Here is a 19,234-nt window from a genome sequence, read left to right as displayed (position 1 = left end):
CAAAATATAAAGATAGCAGATGTAAATTTAAAAAAAAACCTGACATATTCCAACTACTCTAGAAATTAATAAAACAAATAATGAAAAATATGATACCATTTTATTGGACTAAATACATTTTTCAACTATGGTTTATTTAAAATAGCTTTCAGAGGCCAAAATCACCTTCTTCAGGTCAGAACAGTAAACTGTTGTAACGGTATCCTGTCCTGACTTGAGGAAGTTTGTTTTGGTATTCAAACATTAGTCAAAAATGTATTAAAATTAGCCCAATAAAAATATATCACCTTATTTCCATTTTATAATGTTTATTAACACAGCTATCACACTACGTTATCCTAAAATAAACAAATTCGTTTTTCTACCTTTGTTGTCTGGACATCTTGGTTCCCGGTCTCTGATTTCTGCTTTCCTCATCTTCTCTTAACTCTTGCCAGGGCTTCCTCTCCATCTCATTTCTCCCCTCTTTTTCATTTCAGCTTTGTCCAGATTTAATTCTCTTACTATCCAGTCTTCAATTTCCCTCTTTTTACAGCATTCCATCTTGTTCCCTTACCCTAGCTCTCATTTCCTTTCCTCAAATTCTCCAGTTTCTCACTATCCATCCTCTCTACCCCCTTTCATCCAGCGTGTCCTCTTCCCCCTTTCATTCAGCATGTCCCCTTTCCCATTCGTGTCCTGTTGCCTTCCATCCAGCCTCTGCCCTCTTTCACTCCCCGCTTCCATCCAGCCTCTGCCCTCCTTCACTCTCCACTTCCATCCAGTGTGACCTCCTTAACCCCTCTCCCATCCAGCCTCTGACCTCCTTCAGTCCTCCCTTCCATCCAGCCTATGACCTTAACTCATCCCATCAAATCCTATCTTTCTTCTCCCCCTTCAATCCTTCCTCTGACCTCCTTCACTCCCCACTTCCATCCATTGTCTGCCCCCTCCCCTCTCAATCCAGCATCTGTCCCCTCTCTGGTCCCCAGGCTCGTGGCGGTGGCAAAACAATCTACAACCATCGCAGGGCCGGATTCTCCATTCGCACAGCTTCTGGCTCTGCCCTGGAACAGAACATTGAGGGGGCGCGACAGTTAACTGAACGAATAGAGCGTCTGACCCCATGATGGCTGTAGTTTGTTTTGCTACTGTGGGTCTAGAGAAGCAGTGGCAGCAGCAGGGGTGTTGGAAGGAGGGAGGTGGGGAAGGTTTGGTGCCCCTGCTATGCGGTAGCTTAGGAAATGGCACATGGACAGCATTGGCAGAAGTGCAGTTTTCACTGCAAAATTCAAAACTTTTGCTATGATTACTCGTCAATTTGTGTCTGTTCTCTTTTGACCCGCACAGTAGATGTACTCAATACGAATCTTCTCCAGGCTTGGCTCAGGTTTCAGTTCCACTTCAAGTCAGCGCTACATAACACCCATGAGTGTCTCAAGATTGCCTAGTTGCAGACGTTAACTGCAGCAGGACTTACTTTCTAGGTTCTCAAACTTATCATGCATAGCTAAAATGTGTAAGTGTTATGATCTCTTCATGCATCCTGCATAGCTCATCCTCAGCCCCCAAGACACACTTTTCCCAATGTACTCGGGGAAATGATGACGACTTGAGCCACTGTTTCAAGCTGGCCCAAGAGTTTTTCAAATTGAGACTCCAGCGCTTGTACCACCACCTGAATAAGGTGTTGGGATTAACAAATCTCCAGCAGTTGTCATCAGGTGCATCCATGCAGCCTCTGCCATCTTTTTCTCAGGGACTTTCACTCTATCTTCGCCCTATTTAAAGGTATAGAGACCATTCTATGTCTTGGCTTCAGGTGCATGCATGCAGCCTCTGCCATCTTTTTCTCAGGGACTTTCACTCTATCTTCGCCCTATTTAAAGGTTTAGAGACCATTCTGTGTCTTGGCTTGATTATAAATATGTCCATTAATTGTTTCCAAATCATGGGATGATCAAAGTTTTAGGAGGTAGAAGCTTGATTTTATAGAATGGCTTTAGATGACAGAACAAGCCTTGAAGCAGCAAGAAACTGCGTCCCTCCCCAACTCACTATATCACGTCTACAAATTAGATTATTTAAACTGTGTGCCTTCCCCAAGCCAATTCATTCTCTCTTCATACTAAAACAAAGAAAGAAGGATTTAAGATGTGCTTTAAACATGACTTTTCTTTATACAGTTTTTAAACAGGAAGTGATATTCTTTAAGCTCAATGAACTGCCTCATATTGCCACCAGAAGACCAATTTATATTTCACTTGCTGAAGAACTAAACCAAAATCTTATTCAGTGCATTATGGGGTGAATACTCACTGAATGTCTTCCCAAAACACACTGAGCTAAGGTTAGCTCTGCCTTATGTCATAATTTAATGGCAAATCTAGTAGCAGTAATGCAACAGTTAAAGACAAATCACAAATGAAAAGCTGTCGAGTTACAAAATTAAATTACGAATAGGAGGCAACAATGCTCTTTGAACAATAATTTTGGTATCAACCAACCGTCAAAAAAATTTACAAAATTTGAAAGTTTGAGCAGTATTTTTTTCTTTCTAACCTCATGGAAGGATGAAAATAAATTATATATAGGTCCTGAAGAATCCATCCATCTAGGAGGAAAACTCCTCTCCGAAAACTGAAATAAGATAGCCCAAATTTGAAACAGAACTGAAAAAGCGGATTTCAAAAATGGACCAGTTCAAAGTTCTACAAAAACAGGATTCCTCCTCTCACCAAAAATCTGGGAGAGGCAAGTGCAGCAGCTACAGAAGAGAGTATCATCTAATGGCTAGATAATTCTTTAAAACACAACAAATGCTGTAAAGAAGTTATGTGCAGGGCTCAAAACTGTCAAGATAGATATATATCACCAAGCAAAGGCAACAAAACATCCCAAAAGCTATGATCTGCATGTTTTCATCCACCCGTTTTGAAACTACATGTATCCCAACTGAAAATTTAGATTTTTCATGCTCTGATAACATATGTTCAGTATAACCAAATTGTTAAAGAAATTTTAAACATCTTCTAAGCTAAAGTATTCTAGTACTCGCATACCTTCTCTCTGGGAGGCGCGAGACATATGTTTTTCTAAAAATGGACCAAAGTCACTGTGGTGGCAAGGTGAACGAGAAACCCTGGGGCCTGATGAGCTGGTAGATGACACATCTGTAAAGAAAAAGATAAAACAAATTCTAATAAAATTGGATATACACAATTTACAGGCAAATAAAACAAGTTCAACATATAAAGGATCTCAATGCTATTAAACATCAGCAGCTTCAATTTGAAGTTATAAGCACTGTTTAAACAAAACAAATATAGAAAATGAAGCTAGTGGCACATATCTTTTGAATTAGACATACCAATTCTTCCCCAACAATGCTCTTCACCTTATAAACTGGATTTACATGGCCAGACTGTTCCTCTCTTTTGTCCCCCTCCCAATACACATTGCCACCTTTGTTTCTCACACATTTAACACACCTACAGCCAGCATATCCATCCTTCTCCCCCTCCCTACACACAAATACAGCAAGCCTGTCCCTCCTTCTGTCGTCGTTCTCCAATGCACGACAAGCCTCTCCCATCTCTCTACCCCCCTCACACAATGCACACTATCCCCCCAACACACATATACAGCCATGCCGCATCCCTCTTATCCCCCACCCCAAATTCAATACAGCCAGCCCCTTCCTCTCTCCCCACACACCCTCCGTGCACTCTTTCTGCACCTGCTCCAGCAGGCAAAATGTCCCTCTGTACCCCCTCCCCCCACACAGCCAGCCTATTCCTCTCTCTGCCCCTCCCCAATGCACACGACCAGTCTATCCCCTCCACTCTCTGTTTCCCAAATGTATACTGACACCTCTTCCTATTTCAAACACGTACCCAGAGATGCCAAGGGTGGCCCATCCCAATGCTGGAGATTTACGGCCAATGAGTGAGATTTTTCTTGTGGGCCCCAGCCATGTCTAAACTAGTTCTAGCAGATGCACAATCCAAAAACTGACATATTCTAAACAATATACTGATCAAAACACTGGGTAAATTGTAGAGGTCGGTTCTTATTGTCAAAATTGATGAACTATTACAGAAACCACATTAGATAAATCAAAAATCAAGAATAGTGCTTATTTATGTAAAAATATTTGTTTGTGCTCAGTTTTTTTGGTGCATAGCAGTGAACTGCTAGCTCAAATCTTGTATGAACACCTCATATACATCATTGCACAATCTCCATCCTAACCATAGTGCTGTAAATCCTCTGCAAGCTTCTAATACTCTATTTATAAGAGTTATTATGTAGCAACCACTTAGCTTAGGTTAAGTTTGTGCAAGTCCAATGATCTTCTTCTTACAGCTACTCCGTCACTGCTGTGCTTTTTAAACATCAATCCGTGTGAATATTTAATCAATAATTTTTAAAGCTTCTGGTTCCCAACATGGGCCATGTTTCGCCAGAATAGCGGCGTCTTCAGGGGAACTGATCTGTAAAAATGAAATGTATCTCATATAAATGCTAACACTACACAGTATATAGAAAATAAAGCAAATATACAAAACTCTAAATATACCGATACCCTAAACTTGTTTTATTACTCACTGTTCAGCAAAACTCAGGGAGGAACTGCGCCCTGCCCGGTTCAAAACTTCTGCTAAAAACGCCCACACATGCGCACATTATAAAGGGACTTGTCAGCTGTTGGCCAATGGCGGGAAAGTAGAAATTAGGCCTTACCTGCTAATTTGCTTTCCTTTAATCCCTCCGGACCGGCCCAGGATTGGACTCATCCGATGGGTTGTGCTCGCCTTCCAGCAGGTTGGAGACTGAGAAAAAACTCTGACTCTAGCGAGCCAATAGGAGCCCTGGTCACGTGACCCTAGCCTCAGTATTTGAATAACAAAGCAGAAAGAAGAAGAACAATACATTCTGTGCCTCAAGGAATTCCAGCAACCAGGGAGCACTATTGCGAACGTGCTCTAATAAAGGCTCACCGACAACTCTCACCAGAGCAGCGGTATGGCCTTATCTTAATGGCTCACCGAGAACCCTTACCAGAGTATCGGTATGGCCTAACTGTAATGGCTCACCGACTACCCTCACCAGAGCATTGGTATGGCCTCACTGTAATGGCTCACCACGTACCCTCACCAGAGCAGCGGTATGGCCTCACTGAAATGGCTCACCACGTACCCTAACCAGAGCAGCGGTATGGCCTCACTGAAATGGCTCACCACGTACCCTAACCAGAGCAGCGGTATGGCCTCACTGAAATGGCTCACCACGTACCCTAACCAGAGCAGCGGTATGGCCTTAACAGAATATCAATGATTTTTTTTTTAACTAACTAGCAAAAAACAGCTCTGCAAACACATAAATAGAACATGCAAACCTAGACAGAAAGCTAGAACAGGGAGGGACCTGGGCCGGTCCGGAGGGATTAAAGGAAAGCAAATTAGCAGGTAAGGCCTAATTTCTACTTCCTTATCATCTCTCCGGACCGGCCCAGGATTGGACTGATGGGACGTAACAAAGCAGTAGTCCTATGGGAGGGACCCTAGCAAACCCGCCGTGAGCACTCGGGATGCAAAGACCGCTTCCTGTTTAGACTGAACATCGAGTCTGTAATGTTTAGAAAATGAATGAAGAGAGGACAAAGTCGCAGCCTTACAAATCTCCGCAGGCGGTACCAAGGAACGCTCGGCCCAGGACGCTGCTTGACCTCTAGTCGAATGAGCTTTAACAGCTTCTGGGACTGCTTTACCTGCCAGAAGGTAGGCCGACGCTATCATCTCTTTAATCCACCTTGACAATGTGGGTTTAGAAGCCGACAACCCCTTACGGTGACCGGCTATGAGTAGAAAAAGACGGTCCGTGCGCCGAAAGCCCTCAGTAACAGAGATATCGCTTAAGCACTCTCTTAACATCCAGCGTATGCAACCGTCTCTTCTCCTGCATCCCTGAGGCCAATCCCAGAACTGGAAGAAAAACGGACTGGGACAGATGAAACCGAGAAAATATCTTAGGCAAAAAGGAAGGAACAGGACGAAGCACTACTCGCTCCTTAGAAAATTCCAGAAAAGGAGCCCTACAGGAAAAAGCTTGCAACTCCGAGACCCTCCTAGCTGAGGCAATAGCCACCAAAAACACTGTCTTAAGAGTCAAATTTTTCAAAGAGCATGATTGCAACGGCTCAAAAGGTGGCTTCGTCAGAGACGAAAGAACGAGATTAAGATCCCAAGATGGAAATACTGATCTTATCGGAGGACGAAGAAGACTGACTCCCTTCAAAAAATGGACCACATCAGGAAGACTGGCGAAAGATTTTCCCCGAATCCGACCTCTGAAACAAGAAAGAGCTGTCGCTTGCACCTTAAGAGAGGAAAGAGATAGCCCTTTATCAAAACCTCGTTGAAGAAAATTTAACATCTGAGGTACGGACGCCCGAAACGGAAGAATGCTAGACTCTGCACACCATGCCTCAAAAATCCTCCAAGTGCGAATGTAGTTTAGAGAAGTGGAATGCCGACGAGACCGAAGCATGGTGGAAATCACTGGTGCTGAAAAACCTCGTTTAGTTAAACGGGCTTGTTCAAGAGCCAAGCCATAAGACAAAATCGAGCCGGATCTGGTTGTAGAATGGGCCCTTGTACCAGCAGAGCCCTGTGAACTGGGAGCCGAAGAGGAGCCGCCACCAACAGACGTTGCAGATCCGCGTACCACGGACGCCGAGGCCAGTCCGGTGCCACCAAAATTACCGGTCCTCCGTGTTCCTCGATCTTCTGAAGGAGGCGACCTATGAGCGGCCAAGGAGGAAACGCGTAAAGAAGGTCGGAGGGCCACTGCTGCAAGACAGCGTCTATCCCTGCTGCCCTTGCATCCCTTTGGCGACTGAAGAATCGAGGTACATAAGTACATAAGTAGTGCCATACTGGGAAAGACCAAAGGTCCATCTAGCCCAGCATCCTGTCACCGACAGTGGCCAATCCAGGTCAAGGGCACCTGGCACGCTCCCCAAACGTAAAAACATTCCAGACAAGTTATACCTAAAAATGCGGAATTTTTCCAAGTCCATTTAATAGCGGTCTATGGACTTGTCCTTTAGGAATCTATCTAACCCCTTTTTAAACTCCGTCAAGCTAACCCGCCCGTACCACGTTCTCCGGCAACGAATTCCAGAGTCTAATTACACGTTGGGTGAAGAAAAATTTTCTCCGATTCGTTTTAAATTTACCACACTGTAGCTTCAACTCATGCCCTCTAGTCCTAGTATTTTTGGATAGCGTGAACAGTCGCTTCACATCCACCCGATCCATTCCACTCATTATTTTATACACTTCTATCATATCTCCCCTCAGCCGTCTCTTCTCCAAGCTGAAAAGCCCTAGCCTTCTCAGCCTCTCTTCATAGGACTGGTGGCGAACAGATCTAGAACTGGAGTGCCCCAGCGATCCACTATCAACTGAAACACCTGAGCACTGAGAGCCCATTCTCCCGGATCGAGAGTGTGGCGACTGAGAAAGTCGGCTTGAACGTTCTCCACTCCTGCTACATGTGAAGCTGAAATGGCCGAGAGATGAACCTCTGCCCAGGCGAGGAGAGTCTCCGCCTCCCGACACAGGAGACGGCATCTCGTTCCCCCCTGACGGTTGACATAGGCGACTGCCGAGGCATTGTCCGAAAGAACTCGCACCGCTTTGCCTATCAGGAGAGGAGTAAAGTGCTGCAGAGCTAAACGGATCGCTCTTGTCTCCAGAAAGTTGATTGACTGAACTGCTTCCAGACAAGACCAGAGTCCCTGGGTCCATTTGCCTAGGCAATGTGCCCCCCAGCCTCAGAGACTCGCATCTGTCGTTAACGGTATCCACCGAGGCGATTCCAAAGGCATTCCTACTGTGAGATTCTTCATCCGCAGCCACCAAAACAGAGAGCTGCGTTCTCGGTGGCGAAGAGGCAGACGCCTCAGTAGAGAGTCCCTCTGAGATGACCATCGGGACAGAAGGGACCACTGAAGAGGACGCATATGAAGCCTGGCCCAGGGCACTACCTCTATAGTGGCTGCCATGGACCCAAGAACCTGAAGACAATCCCGAGCACAGGGACGCTGCTGCTGAAGAAAGTCCCGTATCTGATTCCGGAGCTTTACAATCCTGGCCTGTGGTAGAAAGACTCGACCGATGTCTGTATCGAATTTGATCCCCAAATACTCCAGAGACTGAGATGGAACTATCCGACTCTTGGCGACATTCACCACCCAACCTAGAGACTGCAAGAACTGCATTACTCGATCCGTGACATGACCACTCTCTTGATAAGACTTCGCTCTGATTAACCAATCGTCTAGGTATGGATGAACAAGGATCCCTTCTTTTCTGAGGGCTGCGGCCACCATGACCATAACTTTGGTAAAGGTGCGTGGAGCCGTCGCAAGACCGAAGGGTAGGGCGCGAAACTGGAAATGTTGCCCTAGAATTGCGAAGCGCAAGATCTTGTGGTGTGCCGGACGAATAGGAATATGCCAATAGGCCTCCGTGAGATCCAAGGCTGTCAAATATTCTCCCTGGCGGACAGCCACTATGACCGATCGCAGGGTCTCCATGCGAAAGCTTGTGACTCTGAGAGCGCGATTGACCGCTTTGAGATCCAGAATAGGGCGAAAAGAGTCTTCGTTCTTGGGTACCACAAAATAAATGGAATACCGGCCTTGTCTGTACTCGGAAGGAGGGACTGGACAGATAGCCTGAAGATCTAAAAGCCTCTTTAGAGTGTCCCGAACCGCCTTCACTTTGAGAGGAGAGCGACAGGGAGACTCCAGAAAGGCGTCTGAAATAGGCCTTGCGAACTCTAAGGCATAACCGTCTCGAACAACCTCCAAGACCCACTGATCTGAAGTGATATGGGCCCACCTCTGATAAAACTGAGAAAGCCGAGCTCAGACAGGGACCAGAGGAGAGGCCCTCGCACCTTCATTGGGTAGGACGGGTCTGGGATCTAAAACCTGGATTGGAGAAACCCCTTCCTCTGCGAGAACCCCGAAAGGACTGAATCCTATTGTAAAAACGAGACCTGTGAGGTTGAAAACCCCGACCAGCCTGAAACCTACGGAAAACTCTCCCTGAACCTCTAGCAAACAAAGAACCTCGGCCAGACAGACGAGGCCTATCTTGTGGTAGGCGAGGAACCTTAGCATCTCCTAAAGAATTAACCAACTTATCCAATTCTTCTCTAAACAAGAAAGAACCTATAAAGGGAAACTTACTCAACTTTGACTTGGAGGCCGCGTCTGCCGACCAACCCTTCAACCACAAAGTTCGACGAGCAGCGACCCCCAAAGCCAACGACTTAGAAGATGCTCGGAGCAAATCATACAGGGCATCAGCCAGAAAAGCCACCCCCGACTCAATCCTGGCCACCTCCAAATCAATAGCTTGCAGATCATCCGAAGTCCTGTCCAGGACTCTCTCTGCCCATCTAAAGCAGGCTCTAGCGACTAAGGAACCACAAATGGCAGCCTGCACTGCCAAGGAAGAAACATCAAAACTATTCCTGAGCAGAGAATCCAGCCTTCTATCCTGAACATCCCGCAAAGCCGTTCCCCCATCCACCGTATTGCGCTTAGTAACCGCCGACACCACTGCATCCACGACTGGCTTATCCGCTTCCGGAATCTGATAGACGAGCCATAGATCTAGTTGGACGAAAAGCCGCATCGGGAACCTCCCATTGCGCTTTAATAACATCCCAAATGTCCTGATGCATGGGAAAAGTTTTGGCTGCGGATCTAGACCCCTTAATCAAGGAATCTACCTTTCGGGTTTGAGAAACCGGCGGAAGATCTTCAAAGTTCAACGTAGATTAGACCATAGCTATAAGCTCCTGCAAATCATCTTTGTGAAAAATTCTAGCCACTGAAGGATCATCCCCCTGGACAAAAGATGCAGCCTCAGGATCTGCAGAGGAGAGATCAGGATCATTCCAAACATTTTCTTCTAGATCTTCCTCTTCCTCCAAATAGGGCATTTCCTGATCGTCCCAAAAATCATCATGCAAAACACCTTCTCTAAATCTTTTAAGAGGTGGAGGAGCAGGTCTGCTAGAAACTCCTGCCCCAGCTTTGTGCATCAAAAAAGCCTGGTACATCTGGAGCACAAACTCAGGAGGAAACCCCCCTGCCTGAGTAGGCCCAGCCTGCACCAGAGCTCCCGAAGAAAGGGAATCCAAATTTGGAGCATTTACAGCTGAAGTTTGCATCTGTGAAGACGGAGAAGAATTCAAAATGGCCGCCGTTCGCGCCAAAATCGCTGTACCAGTGTCCGGGGGGGGGGGGGGGGGGCGCCTGCCCCCTCCGCAACTACTGGCTCCGAGCGCGACAGTGAGGAGGCCAAAATCGCAGACTGACCTCCCGAAGAGGAAGAAAGAACCGGACCCGACGTTCCCCCTAGCGCCAGAAGAGGAAACCCCCCCGACGCTGATAGACGGCGCATCGCTTGAGTTTTTCGGACATCGCGGTCACGCGCGTATGCGGTTCGCACCAAAAATCCTTTTTTATTTTTTTATAAAGGAGGGCCCCGCTCTGTCAAATAGTGTCTAAACTAGAAATTCACCCCCGAAAACGAACAGGCCAGCAAGAACAAGGTAACGCTGTTGAATCTTTCAGTGTCTTTTCTTTTTTTTTTTTTTAAACAGCCAGCACACATACAACTGTAACAACCAGAGCTGCCTGCTCGTTAGAGAAATTGGGAAAGAAAACTCCTTATTAATTTATTTAGTTAATTTTAACCTGGCTGCCTCTCCCAAAGGTATTAACCCTTTGCTATTCAAAAGGGCAACCCTTCCCTTAGAAATTGAATTATCAGAAAAGAGGTGGGAAGGAAAAGGGGGAGGGACTCGGGACACCCGAGTATACCCCTGAGGCTGAAAGCTAATAAAGCTGAAAGTTCTAACAAGCCTCCAAAGAATTCCTGTGGCACAGAGAAAAAGCAGACAAAAGCCAAAATAGAAGAGAAAAGGCTAAAAAGCAACCAAGAGAGACTAGTGGGCTCACTTCCTACCTGCTGGGAGACTGAGAAGATACTGGGGCTAGGGTCACGTGACCAGGGCTCCTACTGGCTCGCTAGAGTCAGAGTTTTTTCTCAGTCTCCAACCTGCTGGAAGGCGAGCACAACCCATCAGTCCAATCCTGGGCCGGTCTGGAGGGATGCTAAGGAAACTTGAATTAAATGAGCGCTTGCCACTCGATCTCTCTATTCAGACCGCTAGGGGTCACTGTTCGCCACTGGTAAATAAACTCTTGTTCTTTTCTAAGGAGCATACAGGAAACGTCACCACCTAAAGGTAAATTGATGTGTAAAAGCACACGGTGAACAGTGACCCCTAGCGGTCTGAATAGAGATCGAGTGGCAAGCGCTCATTTAATTCAAGTTTTCCGCTGTTGGCCAACAGCTGACAAATCCCTTTATAATGTGCGCATGCATGGGCGTTCTTTAGCAGAATTTTTGAACTGGGCAGGGCGGAGTTCCTCCCTGAGTTTTGCTGAACAGTGAGTAATAAAACAAGTTTAGGATATCGGTATATTTAGAGTTTTGTATATTTGCTTTATTTTCTATATACTGTGTAGTGTTAGCATTTATATGAGATACATTTCATTTTTACAGATCAATTCCCCTGACGATGCCGCTATTTTGGCGAAACATGGCCCATGTTGGGAACCAGGAACTTTAAAAATTATTGATTAAAGGTTCACACTGTTAAGGAGAGGACCTGGGGGTAGATAAGATGGAAGTGGAAGAGGAAGAAGGGAGGAGGCTCATGAGCAGACATAGGCAGAACAGAGCCTTGCCTCCATTCCATCCCCAGAGAGCGAGAGAAGTAGTAATGCCCCCTAGAAAAGGGTGGAGAGAAAAGGACTACATTACCCAGCATCCCCCAAGAGAGCAGAGAAAGGGTCGTGACCCCTGTAAAATGGAGGAGAGGAAGAGACTACATTTCCCAGCAACCTCGGGGCAAAGCCTGGTACAGAGATTACCTTCCCCAGCAGGAACAGGGGGAGAACTCTAACAAGGAAAGGGTGGTGCCCCTGCAGGGTAATCAAGGGAAAGAGGAACAGCTGCAACGTGGGTGGGACGGGGAGCCCATGGAGTATCAAGAAGCTGGGCAGAGAGAAAGAGAGGAGAGCGAGGAAGAGCCTATGGACCTCTCAGCCTGGGCTCACTCCTTAGGTAACAAAATAAGAGAGCAGGTAACCTCATGGTATGGTAACTGGGCTAAGAGAGGAAAGAGGAAAGGTCATGTGGGAGGATGGGTCAGTACTTAGAGAGAGTGACCCAGATGGGTGGGGCCTTTTCATTTTCCAGAGCTCAGGCTGTGATTGAACTGTGAGTTTAAAGAGTTCTGGTTGAAGAGGGATGAGAGATTTGCTCGGAGTGGGCTGAGCCCCAGCAGGAGGAAGGTGGAGGGTAACTGTGGCTAAAAAGCCTAAAAGAAGCTGAATGGGGTTTGAGCTGTGGACTGAAGCCTCAAGAACTGTGTTTGGTTTTTTTTTTTTGTTGGAACTGCTTGCAGTGTTTTACCCCCTCCCAAGGGAGAGAAAGGGAGAGGGGGGAGAAAGAAGACCCAGGGCTATAAAACTGTCTGAAAGGAACCCAGCTGGGTGCCGGAAGCCTGGGAGTTAAAAGCTGTTTTTTTTCCTTGCTGTGTTTGTACTCCTGAGAGGGGCAACAGGGGGAATTGTGAGGTTTTTTTTTGCTTCAAGTATTTTGTCTTTTTGAACTGTTGGATCCCAGGCAAAATAAAGAACTTGTTAGTTTTGCTTTGAAGTTGATTTCTTTGAGCCCTGCCCTGTGGACTGCAGTGAACCAGGAGGTTGAGTAGCAAGGGTGAAGGGGAAATCCCGAGGCCCCTCAGGTGGAGGGGAGGATCATTTACAACACGGATTGATGTTTAAAAAGCGTAGCAGTGACGGAGTAGCTGTAAGAAGATCATTGGACTTGCACAAACTTAACCCAAGCTAAGTGGTTGATACATAATACTCTTATAAATAGAGTATTAGAAGCTTGCAGAGGATTTACAGCACTATGGTTAGAATGGAGGTTGTGCAATGATGTATATGAGGTGTTCATACAAGATTTGAGCTGCCAGTTCACTGCTATGCACCAAAAAAACTGAGCACAAACAAATATTTTTACATAAATAAGCACTATTCTTTATTTTTGATTTATCTAATGTGGTTTCTGTAATAGTTCATCAATATTCTAAACAATAAACAGAAAATAAAATTCTTTTTTCTACCTTTGTTGTCTGGTCATTTCATTTTTCTTATTGTGTTGGTCCTACTCTCTGGTTTCTGCTTTCCTCTTTCTTCTCTTAACTGTCTTGCCAAAGTCTCCTCGTCCATTTGGCACTTCTTTTCTCTCCTTATCCACCATCCATCTTCTCTTTGCATCCTTATCTATCTGAGCCAGCATCGCTCCTGTCTTCCTGCCATGCTGAGCATCTATCTGTGTCCCTATTCTTGCCCTGACCAACGTAACTTTTCTGTCCATATCCCTCCCCCCCCCCCCCCCACATACCAACATCTCTCTCTCTTCCTTCCCTCCTGTCTCTCTCCTAGCCAGCATATCTCTCTCTCTTCCCTCCCTTTGCCACCCCCAGGGGTCCAGCAAGTGTTCCTCTCTCTTCCCTCACTCCTGCTTTGTCTCCCTGTTGTAGGACCAGCACCTCTCCCACTTCCTTCTTTCCCCGCAGGTGCTAGCACCTCTCCTGTCTTGTCCTCCCCCCCCCCCCCCCCCATCCAGCACCTCTTTCCCTCTCTGCATCCCCCTCTTTTCCACACCCCCTCATTAGATCTGTCTTGCCTGTGTTTTTAATTACCCCTCTCTAGACCCCCGCAGGACCCTTGCCCACGGAGGTGGAGAGAGGGTTTCAGAAGGCTCATAATAAGTCTCTTAAATATGACCTCTGTTTTCTGGCTCCTAATTCCCAAGGACATCCTAGGGCATCTATTCTCCCACATAATGTGAACACTATTTGTGTAGGAATGTTCCAAGAAACAGATAAAGGCATAGACTTGAAAAGCAAGTGATGGAAATAATTTTTATTCTCACCAATTGGAACCTCAAGCTGGTACACACATCAGTCACATTCTCAGTTCAACCGACCGTAGCTTTGCCTCCGGGTAGCGTTGGGGAAAAACTCCAAATCACACCCAGATTTGCAAATCTTATATAGTAACTGCTGTCCATACAATTCAATGGAGAGACACTTTTTTTTCATTTTTTTTCATCTGTGAATCATACTTAACCACAGGTCAGGTGCCCATCTGCTCCCTCTTCCCCCTCCCTCTATAATATTTCTTAATAACGACAGTTTCCTGTCTTGTAAACATCTTTTCTTATATGGAGAGATCAGTTTCCTATCTTGTGATGCTGGGTGCCATCTTAACTGCAACAGACTCCATTTTCTGAACCAAACTTTTTAGGATTTTAGCCATTAATTCCTTGATCTTGGCCTTTACACTGCTTTTGAATGTCACACTAAATTCTAATAAGGCTTACCAAGCAGCCCTGCTTCTGCAGGCACCCAGCTACAAGGCCATCAGATTTTCAGATTTCTCAGGCCTAGTCAGTGCTTTTCTGCAATTTAAGCTATGTAAATCGGCCCACCACTATTCCAGTGGATGGGTCTCAAGCTGGGACACATATTAACACCTGTTCAGCACTTCCCTTCCTCCTTGCCCCCAATGCACCTGCTTGCCCTCCCATGATGCAGTACCTGAGTCTCTCATTGCTCCCTCCCAAGATGCAGCACCTGTCTCACTCCTCCCCCCCCCCCCCATGATGCAGCACCTGTGTCCCGCCTTGCCTCCCCCCCCCCCCCAATGAGGTGCCTCTCTCCTTCTTTGTCTTTCCCCATCCTGTACCTCTCCTCGTTTTTCTTGCTGCAAATAATCTGTGCAGTGTCCTCAGTAACAGCAGGCTGCTTCAGCCAATCCTGGGTTCCTTCCTTCAGCTGTGTCCTGCCCACGGTGAAAGAAGGCCCTGGGATTGACTGAAGCAGCCTGCTACTCAGCAATAGCTTTTTCAGCCAGTCTTGGGGCCTTCCTTCAGCAAGGGCAGAACACAGCTGCAGGAAGGCCCCTGTGATTGGCTGAAACACTGCTACTGCTGAGTAGCAGCTATTTCAACCAATCCCAGGGCCTTCCTTCAGGAAGGGTGGGATGCAGCAAGGGTGGGATGCAGCTGAAGGAAAGCCCCCGGGATTGGCTAAAGCAGCTATTGCCGAGTCGTAGCAGGCTGTTTCAGTCAATCCAGGGCCTTCCTTCAGCTGTTTCCTGCTCTTGCTGAAGATGCTGGCGCTGGAGGAGTGGCCTAGTGGTTAGGGTGGTGGACTTTGGTCCTGGGGAGCTGAGGAACTGAGTTCGATTCCCGGCACAGGCAGCTCCTTGTGACTCTGGGCAAGTCACTTAACCCTCCATCGCCTGCCGCATTGAGCCTGCCATGAGTGGGAAAGCGCGGGGTACAAATGTAACAACAAAAAAAAAAACTGCAAAAGAGGAGGAGAGATACCAGATTGTGGTGGCGGGAGGAGGATACCAATCTGTGAGATCGGGCCCCTTAAGCGTGTAAGCTGGAGAAGGGGCCTGAATGCATGTGACTTGGCATGTCTGCACACCTACAAACTGAATATTTCTCCCTGTGCCCCCAAACCCCACCACCACATCCAACCTGTCCCTCCCTCTTACACCAATGAATACAGCCAGCCTGTTCATCTCTCTGCCCCCTCTCAACCAACTGCCACCTCTTTCTGACCCCCCCAACACACATACACAACAGCCAGCCCATCCCTCTCGTCCCCACCATGCATACTACCATCTCTTTCTTCCTCACACACACCTACAGCTGTCATTCCCCTCAAATCTCCCTGCCCCCCCCCCCAACCACCACCACACACAGCTGGCCTGTTCTTTGTGCCTCCCCATTACACAGATACAGAGCTAGCATGTCCCTCAGAACCAACATATCCCTTTCTCTTTTCCTTCTCCAGCTAACACTTTCTTTTTTAAATCTCCCCACCACCCCACACAAGCAGCAACCTCCCCCCCCCCCCCCCCATCTCATACATGCACTAGTTTTTCCCTGTAAAACTCACCACACAGACATTTCTGATCCTGGTGTTAACTCACTAACGTAAGCCTACCATACTGCAGTAACTTCCAAAACATGGACTCTACCTTTGAAAAGGCAGTGTTCCAAATATTACAGTGGGCTCTAAAACATCAATATTATCTACTGTAAGCAGTGGCGCATTTTGTTTGGTGGGGGGGCAGAGTTAACATGGGGGGGGGGGGGGGCACTAGGCATGAACAGTGCTTCATATACTCCTACATATTGCCTTAAGAGTTTACTTGACGATGGATTTCTAAGTAAACAGTCTGTCCTGCGTCAACATAAACCACATACACACTTATGGAATCGTGGAAGTTCACTGACATTTTAAAATAAAGTCACATTATCCCATAACTTAAACTTTGGCATTATAGTAGATTTGAGACTGGTCAATATCTCAACATACATCACAGTATCCTGCAAAATGACCACAATGGCACATATCCTTCAACTTTGCTTTATAACAAATATAAATGCCTTATTTCCCAGGAACTCAAAATACAAAAAAGTTCTGATTTTTGTGTAATGTCTGTAAACATGTAAACTCTCTCCTGTCCCAAGCATATTGTGAAGTACCTGTAATACAAAACCTACAAAAATCACTCAGGACCTATAGAGCTAATCTAGTTCACTGTAACACCAATAGCTCACAGAAGTAACACATGCACCTCCAGACGCTAGCACAGCTTTGTAAACAAGGGTTAATTCTAAATTTAAAATAAAGTTATTTTTCTACCTTTGTTGTCTGGTTTCTGCTTTCTTCTATCTTGTCATAACTCTTTCCAAGGATATCCTGTCCATCTGTCATTTTTACTCTCTTCCTGTCTTTACCTTCTGCACTACTTCCAGCTTCAACATTGATTTGTTCCTTTCAACTTTCTTCCATTTTTTTTTCTGCTGCTCTATCCATTCAGATTTCATTAATTTTTATTATCCAGTGTTCATTCTCCCTCTTTTTACTGTTTCCTCCTACAGTTTTCCATATTTTCCCTTCATCCCAGCCCCCCATTCCCATTTCTCTTATTCCCCAGTATTTTTTTAACTAACTCTTTCCTCTCTCCCCCCCCCCCCCCCCCCCGCCAACTAAGCTCTCCTTACCTTCCACCCCCTGATATCCAGGCTCTTTCTACCTCTATGCCCCCATCATCCAGCATTTTCTCTCTCTCTCTCTCTACCCCTGCCATCCACCATTGCCCCTGTCTGTCTCTGCTTCTGGCATGCAGCACTACCACTGTCTCTCCCTCCACACAGCATCTCTCTCTCTCCTTCCTATGCATGATTGCTCTCCTTTCTCTCTCCATCCCACCCAGCACTGCCTTTTTTTCTGTCCTCCCATCTCTTTTTCTGTCTCCCACCATCTAGCATTGTTCCATCTTTCTCCCCCTTCTCTTATGCAGTATGCACCTATCTTTCCCCCATCCAGCATTTGCCTCTCTCCCATCCCTCATTCAGTATTGCCTCTGTCTCTCTTCCATCCCATCTCTTGCATCAGTCCACCTGTCTCTTTCACTCTCTCCCCTAGTCAAGTATAGAGAAGATACTTACCTGGCAGGTATTCTCCGAGGACAGCAGGCTGATTGTTTTCACGTGGGGGTCGGCGTCCACGGCGACCCAGGAACGGAGATTTTTCCAGTAAAAATACACAAAGCTTTGCGACAGCCCCCAGAGCGCGGGACGGACACACTGCGCATGCGCAGCCATCTTCCTGCCCGCGGGCGTCCAGTCCCGCCTCAGTTATATCAAAAGCAAATAAAGAATAAAAATAACAACTCCAAAGGGGAGGTGGGCGGGTTGGTGAGAACAATCAGCTTGCTGTCCTCTTTGAATACCTGCTACAGGCTGCTTGTTCTCACATGTGGGGTATCCCTCAACAGTGAACAATGGTCAATTGGGCCTCGCAACGGCGAGGACATAACAAAGATTGGCCTACAAAGAAACATCTAACTGTCACGTCTGTGGCCGTGACCACCCTCAGACTTACCTTGTTCCTGGGGGTCAGCTTCCTAGCTGGCTCCTGTTTCTTCTGTCTGTCCTTTCTGAGCTAGCTCTGGCTCTCTGTGCTGGCTGCATCCAGCAGCATGATACTAATTGTCTCACTATACTGCACCTGTGGGTGTTGCCTGGGTTAGTTCTCTGTGTGTGTGTGTGTGTGCTGGCTGCTTCCAGCATGACTCTAATTGCTTCACTACACTACACCTGGGTGTGGGAAGCCTCTCTGTATTTCACTGTGCTTTCTGCCGGAACAGCCTCCATAGTTACTTAGAGATTGCTGCAGCTGTGTCTCTGGTGTTGAAGGGCTTTATTAATCACTTAGAGACTGCAGCCTTTGCCTTTGCATCGTATAAGGTCCCTGGTATGCTAGAGTGCTCTGTGCACTGCTACATTGTCCAGTTCTGATTGCCTAGTGTTTGACTAGTTAGCTTGGGCACAGCCTTGCTTGGTAGCCTGTGTACAGCTTTACTAGTTCTTCTGTGTGAGTTCCTAGTGTTTGCCTAGTTAGCTTGGGCACTGCTCTGCTTGTTAGCTTGTGTACAGCTTCTTGGTCTCCTGAGTTTAGCCTCTGGTTTTCCCCGGTGGGGTTTCCTTGGTTTCTGGAGCTTCAGCCCTAGTCTTGTCCTTTGCCGGTTCTCCTTGTTACTGGAGCTCCAGCCCTAGTCTTGCTATTGGTTCTGACCCTTGCCTGTACCTATCTACTACTCTGCTAGCCGCCTGCACAGAGACTCCTGCTTTGAACCTGACCACGCCTGTCTCTGCCTATTGCCTATACTCAGTTATTCTCTGCCAGCCACCTGTCTCTGCCTATTGCCTGTACTCAGATCTTCTCTGCCAGCCACCTGTCTCGGACTTTTGCCAGAACCCGGACATTCCCTGCCTGCCTGTCTCATGTCAGTCTAGGTACCTGGGAGCACTGCTGGATCCTGACTACGGTTGTTCCTGTTGCTGGTTCCAGTTCTGGTTTTCCTGTAAGCCCTACCGGCTGCTCGAACCGGAGGGCTCAACCCTCAGGGAAAGGCAGCTAAGCGTAGGTGAAGCCTACTCCAGTGTGTTCCGGTCCGGTGCGTTCCAGTCCCGAGTGTTCCAGT

General features: G+C 46.9%; 1 protein-coding gene across 1 annotated transcript in view; it reads right to left on the bottom strand.

Moving 5' to 3' along the window:
* Positions 1-19,234, bottom strand: part of DCAF10 (DDB1 and CUL4 associated factor 10) — a 176,871-nt gene that overhangs the window by 57,717 nt on the left and 99,920 nt on the right. Inside the window, exon 5 of the mRNA XM_030194379.1 lies at positions 3,042-3,152. Within this exon, the coding sequence (XP_030050239.1) occupies positions 3,042-3,152 (111 nt within the window). The remainder of the gene's footprint in view (positions 1-3,041; positions 3,153-19,234) is intronic.

Source organism: Microcaecilia unicolor, chromosome 2 (assembly GCF_901765095.1).
Source record: "Microcaecilia unicolor chromosome 2, aMicUni1.1, whole genome shotgun sequence".
NCBI classification, from domain to species: Eukaryota; Metazoa; Chordata; class Amphibia; order Gymnophiona; family Siphonopidae; genus Microcaecilia; species Microcaecilia unicolor.
The sequence above is the reverse complement of the archived record's forward strand: the minus strand, read 5'-3'. Positions and strand labels throughout refer to the sequence as shown.